The sequence below is a fragment of the Callithrix jacchus genome, chromosome 15, assembly GCF_049354715.1.
Source record: "Callithrix jacchus isolate 240 chromosome 15, calJac240_pri, whole genome shotgun sequence".
Lineage (NCBI taxonomy): Eukaryota > Metazoa > Chordata > Mammalia > Primates > Cebidae > Callithrix > Callithrix jacchus.
The window spans coordinates 91,086,390-91,104,209 of NC_133516.1; the positions used below are offsets into that span (position 1 = coordinate 91,086,390).

Consider the following 17,820-nt stretch of genomic DNA (forward strand, 5'->3'; position numbering starts at 1 on the left):
GCTTGAGCTCCATTTTACCTAGCACGGGGTAAGCTGCCACCAGAAAAACATGTTGGAAAGAGCTAACTCAGGATCTTATGCTAGTGATAAATTAAGAGCTATTAAGAGCTTGGTTTTGAAAATATCCGACTTTCTAGATTAAATACAGATGCAGTAACTGATAATATTGATTGGATTTTACAGTTTGCCTTTGTCATAAAAGATTTAAAATTTGTGACTCACTGTGAACTTAAAGCCAATTTGTGTATCCTAAAAAGCAACTACTTGACTATAAACCTGAGGCACAAAATGACCAAGTCATTTCAGAAAAAGAGCACAATTGAGGTGTCCCTGCATACAGAAGCCACTAAATTCTCTCTGACTTCTAAATGCTTAAATTCACAAAATACTTCATTATGCCATACAATTATTATGATTTTCAATAAATGTAGCGAGGCCTTTTGTGCAGGCTGACACTGCTACATTGTATTGCCTGCTGGCAGAGGCATCTTCTGAGAGGGAGGCCATAGTGTTGATTGTCATGGAAGTTTGCTCAAACCACTGTAGCCCTCTGAAAATTTTATCTTCTGTTGCCCAAACATTACAGTTTATTGTAAGGAAAATTCAAATCAACTGCTTTTGGAATTTGAGAGTGAAATCGTGATAGGATCAGCTTTAATTTAGGTAGTATTAGTTGACTTAGAAAATACATTCAATTTAATTTGTCAAAAGATTTACATTAGAATCAGTACATGAATAATTATAGTAGGTTTTCAGTAAAGCATAAATGAATTACTAAAGGATGCTTTTCTAAATGAAAAAAAAAAAAAAGTATTTCCCTGGAGAGCTTGTAATTGTCAAGATATGCATATTAAACTTTATTCAACCCAAAGAAATAGAAGGTTTATTTAATCCACCCTTGCTTTCCATTGTGGTTTTTTTCCCCTTATATGTTGGTGGTTGTTTGTTTGTGGAGAATGGGTAGGAAAGCTAGAGCGAATCAGTGCCCTTCATTTATTCCATGACCCCCTAAAGTGGTCTCCCTTCCTCCAGCCTCACCTCCCCTCCTTGCAGTGTGTCCTCAACACTGACAACATGACTTTTCACCAGTGGGATTACACCACTCTCAAAAGGCCCTTCACCGTCTGAACCTCCTGCCACCTTAGCCCCATCTTCACTCCATATCTTCCCACCGATCCTACCCAACTTTCAGCCACACCGGACTTCAGGCAGCTCTTAGACCTCACCTTAGTGCTCCAAGACTGTTTTTTTCAGTGCCAAGACCTGGAAACAGTTTTTTCCTCTTTCACCAAAATTTTTCCTATACAGTAGCTCTTCAAAACATGTTATCTAACTAAATGAATAAAATGAAATTTAAAAGCTTAATTGTACCATTGCTTAAAGTATTTTAGGATTTGCCCTAGGTTATGCTAATCATACTGAGACATTTTTATTATAGCACCTTGATAAATCCAAAATGTTGTTATATTGTCTATAATATATATTTTGGAAGAACTAAGAATTCCTTAGGCTTTTAACTTTTCTTTTTCTTTTTTTTTTTTTTTTTGAGACGGAGTTTTGCTCTTGTTACCCAGGCTGGAGTGCAATGGCGCGATCTCGGCTCACCACAACCTCCGCCTCCTGGGTTCAGGCAATTCTCCTGCCTCAGCCTCCTGAGTAGCTGGGATTACAGGCACGCACCACCATGCCCAGCTAATTTTTTGTATTTTTAGTAGAGACGGGGTTTCACCATGTTGACCAGGATGGTCTTGATCTCTTGGCCTCGTGAGCCACCGCGCCTGGCCAACTTTTTTTTTTTTTTTTTAAGGTAAGTTCTGATATAGAACCACAGGCTGGAAAGGAATATGAGGGTGAAACTGCTGTGGACTGAGTCCTTCCCTCTTCCCTCCCTCTTGACCACACCGCTGCTGCTATCCCCAGACCCAGCCATGTTGCATCTCACAGGCTTCCACCAGTTTTTCAACTTAAGTCGGTGTTCCTGTCGTGTCATGTAACCGAGAGCAGTTTGTTCCTCTAAGTTATTTTGCCTTAAGAATTAAATAAATCACCTCTAGTTTACCCTAGACATGACTGAGATTTTTTAGATTTTTCAAGAGGAACGTTATGAGGAAAATAAAAGGGAGGAGGGGCTGTTAACACTTCGAGATGAGAGAATGCAAAAGAATAACTTTAGCATGCAAGATGCTTATTCTGAAGTGATTAGGGTACAGTCACAGCTGGTCTCAGCGGGAGTGCTGCCCTCTCTTCCTTTATTTTCTTCAGCCCTGTCTAGAGAATCCTAGTCAGAATTCCCCTTCACTGTTTATTTTCTGGGCATTCCCCTCTTCCTATTACTTTCTAGACTGAGGAAAAGGATACACAATTGGGTTGTGTATGTAAAATTATTTTGGCTTCAAGGAATTGCATAAACTGAGCTGAGGAGAGAGCAATCTGTAAGGCGGAAGTAGAAGAAAGAGCAGAAAATTGACAAATTATGGAGGTGGGAATGTGAGAGGTGTATGTATATAGAGGAATCTGTTGGAGGAGTGATCAAAGAAGGTCATGCGCGTAAAACAAGGCCAGATTATGGGGAGCTTCAGAGTTAGCATTGCAAGCATTTGCACAAAGGGGGTATTTCCAGTTTTGCATGTGCACAATAGAATTATTTTGTAATTAAAGTTTTCCCACTGATTTCAACTTAAGTTTGGAATCATTCTGTTTCATTTCACACTGAAGTGTTGAGGGGTTATGCCATTCGTAGAGTTTTGTTAGGAATATGTTCAGTGATCATTAATTTGCATGTGAGCTCACAAGGTTTGCGCCTGACACTGTTTCATAGTTAATACGTTGGGAGCAAGAATACAGTTTTGACAGTATTGACTTGAATGCAGCTCTGGTTTATTTTGTTTAAAATTTGGATTAAAGCGCAAGTCAACAGACTTTGGGTGGTCTCATCTTCACCCCTTAGAGAAGCAGATCCATATGACCAAACTCCTTCACTCTTTGGCAAGACAGTAGTCTTCTCTCATGAGACACCAAAGATAAGAATAGCAAGGGCATTAGAGGTCAGTCCTGAGGTAGCTTGCCAGAGTTTATGTGAGGGAAATTTGTCTAAAACTTGCTTTCACTCTCCATCCTCAACTCATGTTCCTAGCTGTTTCTTTGCTATAAAAATGAAAAATTATGAAATTTTCCCTGAAGGTCTCAGAGGAAAGTAGAAGAATAAAATAAGAATGCCAAAGGGTTTCAGAAATGTCAGCAAGTAAGAGAGCAAGCAGTACTGCCTTTTCTGAGGTGGTGGCCCTGTTGGGACTGCCCACCTTTGCCTTTGTAATTGCTAGGCACACTGATGGAGGAAAGATGTTTGCTGTTAATAAACTTTTGAAGGAAAAAGAGGGTATGTACTCATCTAAAATATATGTTTTTAAACCTCTATTTCTTGGACAGTTCTTCAGATTATTTCCATTCATGGTCAAAATTTCTATGACATAATACCTTAACTTTTTCAAAGAAATTAACCTCTATGGTTGAACTTTATCTGTTTTCAGTACAGCCTGGGTACCCTGCAAGTCCCCAGAGTATGTGTGTGTGTCTATGTGTAGGCACACGTGTGTGTGTGTGTGTGTGCGCGCGTGCCTGCACATGCACATGCACATGCAAGGGAGGGAGCATTCTCTGGTGTTTGTTAGATCCTAGCTTATGTCGAGAAACACACCTAGTGGACACATCCTGTCTATGGTTCATTCTTTTTAACTTTCCTGTAGAACTTGTTGTATTTAATTGTGTGGACTTTAAGTGCATTAGAAAGTAAAACTATAAGGAATCAAAGAGGAGTTACAGATCATGCTCATCTGCAGGGCTTGTGCTTGGCTGCCTCGCAGGTACACACCTTGATGTGGTACATACCTCATTCATCGGTTTCTCATAGATGTCCTCCTGCCAAGGGGCAGATTTCGCTTGGAAAGCATCTCTCTGGAGAGCCTCTAACACCTTTTTTGGAGTGACAAATCCATACTGAGCTTCCAGCAAAGCCAGGTCCATTTTTTCAGCCTTTAAAATGCCTATGACCTCATCTCGAGCCTGTAGGAACAAAAAGTATTTCAGAAAGCCTGCTGTCTTTACCAGCGGCCTCAGCAAGTGATTTTCATGATAGCTGGCAGTGCTTTTTCTTCTCTTTGAAATATAAATGAACTATGTTTCATTTTCACACTTTTGTAAAAGGTATCAAAACTATATCTCTTCATCCTTCTTATAGTCTAATTACACAATTCATGTTTTAAAAAGTGATTACTATACAATGTTGGAGGACCCCATTTTTTTATCGTGTTTGAGAAACAGACAACATGATACCCATTAATGGATTAGCATTTGGATTTTCAGAGGGTAGGAAATAAAATTCTCCCATAGGTATGTATACCTGCTGTTTTTAGATTTTCATGTAGGTTGATAATGCAAGGACAAGTCTAGGACCCAGTTCACATGGGGTACAAAAGCATCTGTGGTTGTTTAAACCAATCTTGAAGTCATCTGGTGTTATTGCTACTGATGCATGTATGTGCACTGAAGTTCCTAAGCAGCCTCGGCAGAGGCTTTCCCAACCTGTACGCCAATCACATGCCATCATGGCAACCCCTTTAGGTGGGATTATTTGCACTTTGAGTTGGCAGAGGAGAATTCTGTGTATATATACTTATCCTTTGCTTTTATATACACACATTTATGAACCACAGATATCTATATCTGCGGCAGCAGGAGCACTGAATTCACAAGCAGCCTTATTTGAAGCATGATAGGGATAACTCCAACCCAGCTGACCTGCAGTTCTCCCTCCAGAATGCTGAGGAGAAATAACAGGTCATCTCTTGAGAGGTCTTCTGCTTGGTGGCCATTACCACTGTGTGGCTTCTCTGCCTTGGGACAGGGAAGTATTACATCCGACTCACTGGGGGGGTCTTTGTCTTGCTGTCTGTGCTTCATGTTTTTAGGCCCTTGGAAACTGTGGCCTTTAGTGTGGCTTAGAAGTTTCTTTGTGGCTGAGCCCTCGGTGTCACTGCCTCTGGAACGCATTCCTTAAAGCCTGGAAGGAGGGAAGACAATTTGTAACACTTAATGGAAATGGAGTTGCCTATTACTCCTTTAACAAGTCTACATTCTTGTTCTATTTACCACAGCCCAAACTCAGTCTTTTTGATGTCTACGGCAGGGAAGGGTGTTAGCACATTCATAAATCACAGTCTTATTTACACTTCTGCTTTTAAAGTAAACGTTTTAAAAATGTGTTCTGCTTTGATTAAGGCCACTTATGTCCATGGGTAAACATGCTGTGTTTGAACTTCATCCGCCAAGCATTCCACGTTAGGAACCCAGGTCAGACCGCCAAGCATTCCACGTTAGGAACCCAGGTCAGACCTCCAAGCATGGCCTAACTGCTTACTTAAGTTAAGACGTACTTAACATAATTACAGTATTGTAAAATGGTGACTCTGCTATTTCTTCTAACTTTCTTCAGGTTCACTCTATAGTATTTCCTTTTTAAAATGTTGGGGGGTTTTGTGGGGTTTTTGTTTTGTTTTTAAAACTTGTTAGCCTTTAAAAGTGCATTAAGACAGAAATGGCAGAATTACTACTACAGAATTACTGGGATAGTTTCTTTTGAAGGCCAAGTCTAGTATTAAAGGAATGAAGGCTTGGTCCCTGGCTGTATTCCTGTATTCCTGACATTCTTCTAAAATTCTAGATCTTTCCTTGGGTAAGCCAAGGGCTTATATTTAGGACCCTCATCTTTAAAGCAGGGATACCGCTGCCTAACGTAGTTGGCCAATTTGGAAACAATAAAAAATAAATTAATATTTAAAGGACACATAAGCTCCACATCTGATTATGTAATCATCCAAATGAATTTATAATAGGAAGAAAAATTCTGCCACTGTTGAGGTTTCTAACTAGAAGAGAAAATATCACTTGAACTTATAATCGACTCCAGTGGCATATAAGCAGATTATTAATTATACTTGGCCGGGCGTGGTGGCTCACACCTATAATCCCAGCATTTTGGGAAGCTGAGGCAGGTGGATCACGAAATCAAGAGATCGAGACCATCCTGGTCAATGAGGTGAAACCCCATCTCTACTAAAAATACAAAAATTAGCTGGGCATGGTGATGCGCATCTGTAGTCCCAGCTACTTGGGAGGCTGAGGCAGGAGAATTGCTTGAACCCAGAAGGCGGAGGTTGCGGTGAGCCGAGATCCTGCCATTGCACTCCAGTCTGGGTAACAACAGCAAAACTCCGTCTCAAAAAAATAAAAATAAAAAATTTGTCCCTACAAATCATGGAACTTTCACATCACCAGTACCTTACTTCTCGTTTGTAATATTTCTTTAAAAATCTGAAAAACTCAAGTGTCCAGAAAAGTATAGAAAATACAACAAACGGCTATATGCTACCACACAAATTTATAAAATTTTAAAATTTTACTGTATATTAGAAGACAGCTTTTAAGTACTGTATTATAGATGTATTATAATGTATGTTTCTCTTCTGAAATCCATTCTCCTCCCTTCCTACTCCAGATCCATGTAATCTTGAATTTGGTATTTCTCATCCCTCTGCATGTTTTATATGTTTAAAAACATGTATATATATTGCTGAACAATGTATAGTATTGTACATTTTAAATAATATATATATATTGCTGAACAATGTATAGTAATAAAACATACATATTGCTGAACAATGTATAGTATTGCATGTTTTCAAACCTTATGTAAATAGCATATTGAATATATCTTTCTAAAACTTGCTTTTTCATCCTAGATTTTTGAGATTCATTGTACCATTTTTATTTATTTATTTAATTTTATTTTTGGTGCCAAAACCCAGGAACGGAATTTTACTGCTTTTAAATACTTTTTTTTCCCAGTATTTGAAAAAATGCTACTTCAAACATGCTTGCACATGTTTTTCCCTTGTGTTAGGTGATAAGAATTCTGTCAGAAATCATCTGTAGAACTTAATTAAGATATTGACCCACTGCTGGGTGCAGTGGCTCATGCCTGTAATCCCAGCACTTTGGGAGGCCAAGGGCAGGCGAATAACCTGAGGTCAGAGTTCAAGACCATCCTGGCCAACATGGCAAAACCCTGTCTCTACTGAAAATACAAACAAGTAGCCATGTGTGATGGCACCCGCCTGTAATCCGTGCTACTTGGGAGGCTGAGGCCTGGGAATCACTTGAACGCAGGAGGTGGAGGTTACAGTGAGCCAACATGGCACCCTGAACTCCGGCCTGGGTGACAAAGTGAGACTCTGTTTCAAAAAAAAAAAAAAAAAAGGCATTGACCCTCTTTAGGCCCAGTGACCTGATCTGTGAAGTGAGGGAGCACTTACTATGTGTGCTAAGCATTCTTCTCAGCATTTTCCATGTGTGAGCTCTTTCAAGTCTCATAGCAACACTGTAAGGTAGAGAATATATTATCTCTATTTCATAGTGAACAAATGGAGTCACGGGAAACTTATTGAAGGTTGTACAGCTCATAAGTGGCAACACTGGGATTTGAGTTTAGGAAACCTAGCTCAGGGACCCACACTCTTAAAAATCATGCCATAATGCCATTATGCTATGTTGCCTGAGACAAATGCATATAAATACTGGTGCAAACACCTTGTCTGAAAAATGCCTGTAGCCTTACTGAAGAGGCTATTTACAAACACAGTACAGAATAACAGTGATGTGTGGTAGTAGTTGTCACTGGCTCTTCCCTAGGTAGCTAGGGAAGGGTTCATTTATCTGAGAAAAGCAAAGGCATAGAAGGTATATTTTCAGGCCGGGCGCGGTGGCTAATGCCTATAATCCCAGCACTTTGGGAGGCCGAGGCGGGTGGATCACGAGGTCAGGAGATCGAGGCCATCCTGGTCAACAAGGTGAAACCCCGTCTCTACTAAAAATACAAAAATTAGCTGGGTATGGTGGTGCATGCCTGTAGTTTCAGCTACTTGGGAGGCTGAGGCAGGAGAATTGCTTGAACCCAGAAGGCAGAGGTTGCAGTGAGCCAAGATCGTGCCATTGCACTCCAGTCTGGGTAACAACAGCAAAACTCTGTCTCAAAAAAAAAAAGAAGGGTATATTTTTGTGTAGGAATAGGAGGTTGGGGATGTGTAAGAGATAAGTTTGGGAAAAACCTCATTGTGTATATATTTATTTATTTATAAAAATATTCATGACTACCACAATATATTAGGTGCCTTATAAAAACATACTCTAAAAAGAAAAAATTGAAAAATTATACATAAATACCATTTCTATTTCCCCACCCATTGTGTTTTCTTGAACACCTAGGAATATCCTTACTCTGGGCTATAGAAATAATGGAAGGTTGGTACATAAATATATTCAATATACCTAAATATTACATTCTGCTTTATTTAAAGATATGTTCACACATGAATGACAGAGCCGTTATATCTTTTTTCTTATATTTTTAAGACAAATTTATTCTTCATTCGTGCCTCCCATGGTGTATCTGACCTGGTCCTCCATATGTAACGGCCATGGCAGAGGCTGACGGGTTTGCCCCTTTTGTTTTGTGCCCAACTGTCTCAGGTATATGTTAGTATTTAACAAACCACCCCCAAACTTGGATGGAGGTTAAACAACAATGGCTCAGAATTCTATAGGTTACTCCATAGCTTCACCTTCTTACAGCCTGAATGGTCTAAGATGGGCTCTCACGTATCTGGCTGTGGTTGGTTGGGCTAGGAGAGCCTCAGCTGGGTCATCTAATCTCTGCTGTATGTGGACTCTCATCTTTCAAGAAGTCAGACTGGGCTTCCCCACATGGTGGTCTCAGGACAATATTCCAAGAACTTAAGAGTCGAAACCCCAACATCTCATTTGTGAATGTCACAATGTTGGCCCAGATTCAAGATTGAGGAAATAGATTCCACCTCTACATGGAAGAAGATACAAGACCATATTGCAAAGGAATGGAAGGAGTTAACTGCCACCATTTTTGAAAAAGTTCACCACACCCACAGATTCAGATTTCTGTGAAAATCTAATAAAAGTCTAGTTTAAAAGAGGAGTGTAATATATTTGGTTCTTTACTTCTTTTCATTTCTTGGAAGTACATAGGGTTTGGTTTTTGTTTCTTCATTTTACATGAAGAATTCCTATGCTTTCCTCTTGCCCACATAGTCCTGTGTGGAACAATAGCCTACTGATAAGAATCAACTTGTATCCTGCTGGTAATCAATGAAAATTTCTCTGCGCTCATCAACTTAATCGAGGATATGCCTTTCAGAATACTAAGATAATGTAAGCTTTGATTTAGCAGGGTAATTTGTTAAACATTGCTCATAAGTAGTGCCCCTTTAGCTTAAGGCAGCCCTGAGCTGCAACAGAAGACTGAATGGAGCTCTGTATACATTCTACCTTCCTCACCTCACTCTTAAAGTGGGTTAGATGAAATGTGACAGGAGCGCATAGGTCCTGTGCCAGTGATGATATTCATAAGTGGTAAAAAAGGAATGATCTAAAACATTTTTATACTGTGTTTGTTATTCTTTTAAAGAAATTAGAGTTTTACTGAGACCAATTCTCTTTGGAGGCTGGGGGTAGAAGCATCAACATCCTCACTGATTAATGCAGTGGTGCTCACACTGGGTTTGCGAACAGACCCATCGTGTGCAGACTTCTGGTCTACTGCGGAGCATGTGTCTCTACATGTTTACAATGGTGGAGTTTCCTTGCCCCTCTGCCAACAACCACAAAATGATCAGTAATGAGAAGTAATTAAGTATCTAGAGGAAGAAAACAAAGACATGAATTTCATGATACTCTCATGCTTTGTATTATCAGTGACTTCATTGTTTCTCTTGGCAAATATTTAATGCATCTGTGCTTGGCCCAGGGGTGCATACTAGGGTAAAGAAAAATTTTGTAATAGCAACAGTGGTTGGGGATTTTCAGGTTACAAAAAAAAAAAAAAACCAGGAAAGTTGCTTTTGTGTACACCAAATAATGATGCTTTACTCTTCATAAAGTGCTGATACAGTACGTGGTGAGTTTGCAAGGAAAATAATCTGCTTAGTTGTCAGTTTAACACAGCCTAATGCGTTGTTATCTGTAACCGTCATAACCATAGAATGATGACCTTCAGGAGTGTAGGCTGGGAATCAGGAAACCTGGCCTCTGATCCCAGCTCTGCCTTTAATTGACCTAATTGACCTGGGTCTGTGTTGTTGCTTATAAAATGAGAATATTGGGCAGGATGGCCCCATGAGGTCATTCAGAATGGAAAAAGGACCAGGGACTCTTTCCCTTGAGCTCTACCCTGTTCCTTATCCCCTAATAGATTCCTCTGACCTCTCTGAAGTCCTAGGATTTCCCACTGTAGAATTCTAGGATTCTCTGTTGTCTTGTATCTATGGATACAAATACAGTGCAGTTGGCAGTGAGAAGTAGATTCTGCTTTGTTTTCCTCTGTAGTTCCTTTAGTCAGTATTTCCTGGGTTTAAGTTAGTTGAAATCATGGTGGATCTTGGTAAGGATGTGTCCATGCAAGAGGACTATAAGAGAGTTTGTAATTATTTACTTAATTTATTTATAGGAAATAGCCAAAGATAAATAGAGGGTTAGTCTACTCATCACCTTCCTCCAGCAGTGCCCCCCCCCAGCCAATTCCTTATAATAAAAGTTAAATTTTAAAAAGTATTATTTATTAATGTCGTATATTAAAAATTACTCTACATAATTAGGTACTATTTAGACATACTTTTTAGACTTCATTTGCCTACTTGTTTTTGTTTTAGAATTGTGGATGTGACTAGAGGATATTTTTGCTTGTATCAAATAAGTGAAAAGCCTCAATAAAATAAATTATTTTGGGTCTTGGTCATTTAATATATTAAGGTAGCCAAGCAAAACCACTCCAATGTAGAGAAAGAAAATAATAGTAATAATGATAGCTAGCAGGTATTCATTACTTACCATATACAAGCCCATTCTAAATGCTTTCCTTCGATTAACTCTTTTAATCCTCTCGAAAAACACTTCTTATTACCCCCGTTTGCAAAGGAAGTAACTGAAGCTTGAAGACTTTTTAAATAACTTGCCAAAGGTCATACTGCAAAAAAGTGGCAGTCAGGCCCAAATTTAGGTAGTCTGGGTCCAGAGCCCACTAAATCACTATGCTGTATCTACTTAGCTCTTATAAGAAGATAAACACAGTAAAGGAAAAATCCTGGTTTAACATTAATTTATTCAACAAACATTTATGAAGTGAAGCCCCTCCTATGTCAGGTATTGTGCTAGGCAATTTTTTTCTACCTTATTTTCTTTTTCTTTCTTTCTTTCTTTTTTTTTTTTGAGATGGACTTTTGCTGTTGTTGCCCAGGCTGGAGTGCAGTGGTGCGATACAGCTCACTGCAACCTCCGCCTCCAGGGTTCTAGCAATTTTCCTGCCTCTCAGCCTTCCAAGTAGCTGGGACTATAGGCACCTGCCACCCATGCAGCTAATTATTTTGTATTTTTAGTAGAGATGGGGTTTTACCATTATCGCCAGGCTGATCTTGAACTCCTGACCACAGGTGATCCACCCACCTTGGCCTTCCAGAATTATACAAAAATGTGAGCAACATAAATTCACAAACCCCTAGCCTTTTAGTCTATTCAATAAAGATGTTTTGTTTTCATATATTGTTTATGTGCAAAAACTATATATTTGAATTCATACTTATTTTTAAATTTTTATGTGTTCTCAACCACTGCTGTCATCTTGAAGTGGCGGGAGACATGTCTTAATAGAAAGAGTATGAGATTGTGGAATCAAATAGAACTGGTCTTAAATCACAGCTCCAGCCTGTTAGCTCTGCGGCCTTGGGCGTCTGTGAGCCTTTAAATGTAAAATGGAGATAACAGTACTTGCTAATGGGTTTATTATTCATACCAGGTAAACACAGGGCCTCTGTTGTTCAGGTCTGTATCTCCATGTCCTACAGAGTTGGACCTCAACAAGGATTTATTGAGTGATTGAATAATGCAGTACTCAGCAGAGCTGGTTGGCTCTGGGCAGGAGCTGCCTCATGGTAAAGATGATTCATTTGTGAACCATTGGCTAGAAATTTAGAGACAGGGTGCTGAGAGTCTACTGAAGTAGCTGTGTATAGACCTCTTACCACAGGCCAGACACTGTTTTAAGTGCTTCAGTTCATTTATCTTATTTATCTTAAATGAAAAAGAAAAAGAACTGTACAAGGGGATTGGTAAAGGTGAATTAAAGGTGGCAACTCTCATAAGAGATAGCAAAGGCAAATAATATCAATTTCAGGGCAGCACTGGGGCCTACAAAAAGTTCGGGTGGTGTATATGTGAGAGAGAGAGACAGAGAGAGTGTGTGTGTGTGTGTGTGTGCACGCGCGCGCACGCACACACGTACACTCATATTTGCTGGGTGGGGAAGAGATGTTAGATCCACGTGACTTGCTGGAGATCTCCATTTAATTTCACTGAATTTTGTAGATTTTTTATCATATGTACTCTGATATGCCGTCCCTCACCCCCAGCCCTCTCACATGCACCCTCACATGCATAAAATGAACTGAGTATGCCCCACACTGTTTTTTTTCATCTGACAGCACCATTAACCATCATTAGTTCTGTTCTTAAGCATATAACGTTTTAGTAACACAGTGTCATTTATACTTGGTGTAGTGGGAAACTTTAGACATAAATTGTTTGTCTTGATGGCAAGAAGACTGCATAACACAGAGTGAGTCTGTGTTAACTGTAGGACACTCATGGCCAAGGATCAAAGCTTGGAGGGATCCAAGGCTTCAAGTTTGAATGTATTTAACACCCCATACTTTGCTGAGTTTAGAGGACAGACTGTTTGCTGTCTTTCTATTTGCACTTGCATTTCCCCCTATCTTTACACAGAACCTTTAAGCTAAGATTTAGTTCCTTGAAAGGAAATGGAAAGAGATGTATTAAGATTGTGGGATTCACAGCAGAGTTGGTTGGCCCCTTTAATATTAACTGACTTATGGTAAATGTGATTCATCTATGAAAATACTGACTATAAATAGATGTTAATAGTGCTCAGTTGCAGAACAGCCAGGTTGTGCTCACATGGCCAGATTAGGGGAAAAAATCCTGTTGGGTATTTTATGTGGTCTTTAAAAAAAAAGTTTCCTTTTATTGCCCTAGTCACCCACATTTGAAGATACTAAACTCAGCCAGCTGCAGTAAAGCTATCTGATAGCTAAAAAAAGACGAATTGAAAACAAGATAACCTAATTTAGCAATTGGCCTCCTTTATCTTTTTTCTCCCATTTTCAGTAAAAATCATTGAAACATTTTCTTGGTGATATTTTTCTTTGAAGGGCATAGACTAGTATTCAGACAAGGGATTGGAAAGTGGGGATGTATGATTCAGGCTCATATTCCCAAGTATCGTGAGTCCTAAGAGAAAGTCAAAACCACAGAAAGAAAATCAAGTAAGAGCTTTAGAAGGTGGTGCATGAGTTACCTCATCCATTGCCCATAGTCCAGGCACTCAATATTTTCCATCAACACCTGCTCACTTGTTATATAGCTGTGAGTGTCCAAAAGTGCTTCCTTGTTGTGAGCTGAAATCCAGCTCCCAGGAACTTCAGTTCATGTATCCTGATTCTGCCTCCAGAGTTGAACCAAGCAAAGCTGCTCCTCTTGCCATAGTGTAGTCCTTTAACTGAAAAGACTCTCTTCTTCTTTATTCCAAATGAAACACTGTTTCTTCATCCATTTCTTTTTTTTTTTTTGAGACGGAGTTTCGCTCTTGTTACCCAGGCTGGAGTGCAATGGCACGATCTTGGCTCACCACAACCTCCGCCTCCTGGGTTCAAGCAATTCTCCTGCCTCAGCCTCCCGAGTAGCTGGGACTACAGGCACGTGCCACTATGCCCGGATAATTTTTGTATTTTTAGTAGAGACGGGGTTTCACCATGTTGACCAAGATGGTCTCAATCTCTTGACTAGTGATCCACCCACCTCAGCCTCCCAAAGTGCTGGGATTACAGGCGTGAGCCACTGTGCCCGGCCCTTCATCCATTTCTTATACCACCTGGTTTCAGTCTCCTCCACCCACAACTCACAAACACATTTCGATTGTGCCCCTTCAGCCCGGAGTGTTTTTTAAAGATACGCATGGAGTTGAGTATTATTTCCCAGATATTAAATACAACTATAGCAGTGAATTGGTGAAAGCGTACACTCAGGGAAGATCTTAGCAGTTCTTCCGATATTGGATCCAGTTGGAATTTTAAGTATGGATCCAGACATTTGAGAGTAGGCATTTAATGAAGACTTCTTCTAGTTTAACATGTCAGGTGAATGCTTGTAATGATACCTTTCACATGCATGTTTCTTGATACATCAAGAGACAGGGTATTATTTCCCCAGTTTGCAAGATTCAGGAATCTTCAATAACTTTAGCTTATAAAGAATGGACTAGAGATGAAAAGCTAGGTATTCTGACTCTTTTTTCTCTATGCTCATGCTAGATTAATTGACATTTACACTCTTTTTACTTTGGAAGTGTTCTTTGGTTTCCTGCTTTCTAAGTGCTGCAGTCAGAGAAGCTGCTAGGCTGTAGATCCAGAGCAAACAGCCGCTGCTGAGGTCTCGTAGAGCAGACTTACATCATGGCTTTTCCTAGCTGTGTGTTGTGAAGGCAGGACAAAAAGAAATACAAAAATCTTTAAGTCTAAATAGTGATGTACCCAAGATTTCCATTACAAATCAGCGACTCTTTAAAGATTACTTTCTCATTTAAAGTTGAAACAGGGCTGAGAATGTTTTCCAGATCTTTGTGGAATACAGCAGAAAAAGGAAATTATTTTTATGGAGTCCAAGTTAGGTTTAAATGCATTTTTAAATGCCACACTTCCAAACCTAGATCAGAGCTCTCGAAAATCATATGATTCTTTTAAGTTTTCAACTACATCACTTTCCATATTTCTTCCAACTTCGTGCTCTGGTTTTTCTTAGAAGTACAGTGATACTGAGCCAGTCACTTAACCTTTCTATTCTCTTTGAATTTTTGTCCGTTTGGACCTTGGAGCCAGTTTTGTCCAATCCCATTATACTGTAACCACATCCCAGCAAGGTTAACTGATGTGCCTGTGCTCATGCCCTGAGCCAGCACCAGAAGGCAGGTCTCTTGTCTACATCTCTGTTGCTGTTTCCATTGCATCACTTCTTGTTCACAGGCCAACCCCTGTTTCTTCCAGCTCTAGAAAGATGTGAATCCTAAAAGATAACAATGCACCTTTCAGAGCACCCAAAGTTTCCTACAAATTTTTATTTTTCTGAACCATCTTCCTCACCTTTTAGGTAACAATAGGTCACCCTGAGTGCCTTTAGGCCCCCTCTTGCCTAGGCCAAACCAGCATAAGAAGGAGCTTGAGGTAAACAGGTGATTCAGAGAAGCTCAAGAGTTTCCATCTTTACATTCCAACATGAGGTCTTCCCTTTCTTTCATCTAAGGAACTGTGACTTGAATAGAGATAGGTTGTTGTAGAGAAGCTGTTGAAACCCTTAAAGCCCGTTGAGCAACCCTCAACCTCTAAGCCATTTGGCTCCCCCTTTCCAGCATCGTGGGTATCCTCCATTTATCTTCCTGTAGCTGGGAGAAAGTTTAATAACTTCTTGCCTCTGAAGCATATAAGTTTAGTCTGAGACATTTACACTTCCTCTTTTTAGCAGAAGCGAGAGACACTAACTTTTGTAAAGTTTCTGTTTTCTGCCAAATAATATGATTAATGCTTCCTATTCCTTACATCTTTTTTTTTTTCAGACACAAGGAGTTGATATTATTCTCTTCATTCTGCCAATGAGAAAACTGAAGTGTTGCAAAATTCACAGCTTATTATATTAATAGTAGAAATACAGGTTCACGAATAAATACAAAATACTAGGAAATACTGTCAATAATGTTCAACGCACAAAGCGCTTTGGGAGCATTTGAGAAAGAATGACTAATCCTGCCAAAGGGCTTTAGTGAGGCCATCCCAGAGATAAGCTTTTTCTTGGAGGATGAAAAAGGGGGCCCAGGCCATATGTATAACTGAAGGTAGAAGAAAAGAACAATATGTGGGGAATATCAAATTGTCCCTATGCTGAAGCACAGGAGGTGTTCAATGGTGAAAGGTCAACTATGGGTATACATCACAGGGCTGTAATAAGAGATGAAACAACCATGTATCTAACAAATAATAGGGAATCATTAAATGGATCATAGAATATCTGTGCACATATTCTGTGGCCAATGAAACAGCCAGTAAAAGTCAAGTTTTCAGGGAATATTTAATAATACAGGAAAATATTTGTAATTTGTAATAAGTTTAAAAATGTGGAAAAAATATATTCATTTATCTATTACATTGTTTTCACATTTGTGAGGTACTTTTCAGAAGAGAAAAGGGGATGAATGAGATAAAACCTTGAAATTTATCAACAATGCAATAGCCTTGATAGCGGCTCGTTTGATTATCTATAGGGTGAGAGAAGGAGAGTAAGGAAATTTGAATGTGGACTATAAATTCGATGATATTAAGAGGTTATTGTCAATCTTATTAGATGTGTTAATGGCATTGTGTTTATGTGAAGAATGTGCTTTTTATTTTTCCAGAGGTATAGTGAAGTATTTACATGTGAAATGACATGTTCTCCTTGGATTTACTTTTAAATACTCCAGAATAAAATAATGACGGGGAATAGAGGTGAAATAAGGATGGCAGCTTTTTGTCTGTTTGGAAATGTTCATAATAAAAGATTTAAAAGAAAGCACCCAGCACATAGTATTGGATACATAAACATTTTAAGAAGTGGTTTTCTTAAAAGAAAAAAAGAGAGTGCCAGTGAGAAAAGGAGAGGCACCAGCGCATGTGTATCAGACGTGAGACAGGGAAGCAGGAGGGCAAACTGTCCCAGGAGCCAAGAGAGAATGATTTCAGGGAGCAAAGAGCTGCTGTGACCTCATTTTAACAACATTACCGCTGCTGAGAACAACTCCACTTTTGGAGTTGTCTGCTTTGAAATATCCCTCAGCTATGGCAAAACCTGGTTCTTTAAAGGCGAACTTAATTTCTGACAACAGGAAAAGGGTCCTTGGAACCAAATCTAGTGACTCTAGCGGTCAGCTCATGCCTATTTTGGTCAAAAGAACCAATTGTGACCTTAAAATAATGTGACTGGCTTTTGTGTGTGGCCTTCAAAGGAAGTTTGAAGACATCTCCAAATTTGTCAGCCCTGACACTTTTTCGGAATAAGCTTTATAAGATAAAACCTTTGATAACATTATACATTAAGATTAATAAATTCAGGTACTTTTTTTTTTTTCATATTCCATCTAGTTTTGTTAAATGTTAAATCTTACCAGGGTTCATGGCTCACACCTACAATCCCAGCCCTTTGGGATACCGAGGCGGGTGGATCACTTGAGGTCAGGAGTTCAAGTTCACCTGTCTCAGTCCCAGCTACTGGGGAAGCTGAGGCAGGGGAATCACTTGAACCCGGGAGGCGGAGGTTGCAGTGAGTTGAGATAGCACCACTGCACTCCTGCCTGGGTGACAGAGTAAGACTCTGTCTCAAAAAAAAAAAAAAGTTAAATCTTTGGTGTCTTGGAGCTGCAGTCTATTTTCTAAAATCCAAATATAAGCAAAGCAGTAAGAAACAGCATGGCAGACAGCAGGGGAAAGAGCATAGTCTCTGGAGCCAGCCTGGCCAAGTTACAATCCTGTTTCCCTCATGACTTCTGCGGTCCAAATTGAGTCAAACCACTTCATGTCTTCAGGGCTCCAT

The 17,820-nt window shown here is 39.5% G+C and overlaps 2 protein-coding genes across 19 annotated transcripts in view; one reads left to right on the forward strand and one right to left on the reverse strand.

The window, feature by feature from the left end:
* The window catches only part of CMSS1 (cms1 ribosomal small subunit homolog), a 390,132-nt gene that overhangs the window by 118,895 nt on the left and 253,417 nt on the right, over window positions 1–17,820 (forward strand). The window lies entirely within an intron of this gene.
* FILIP1L (filamin A interacting protein 1 like) overlaps window positions 1–17,820 on the reverse strand; it is a 305,341-nt gene that overhangs the window by 104,296 nt on the left and 183,225 nt on the right. For all 5 annotated transcript variants that reach the window (XM_035274881.3, XM_078352207.1, XM_078352208.1 and 2 more), the window contains 2 exons: window positions 4,795–5,056; window positions 3,886–4,059 (listed from right to left, as the gene is read on the reverse strand). In XM_035274881.3, the coding sequence (XP_035130772.2) occupies window positions 3,886–4,059; window positions 4,795–5,046 (426 nt within the window). In that variant the 5' untranslated portion in view covers window positions 5,047–5,056. The remainder of the gene's footprint in view (window positions 1–3,885; window positions 4,060–4,794; window positions 5,057–17,820) is intronic.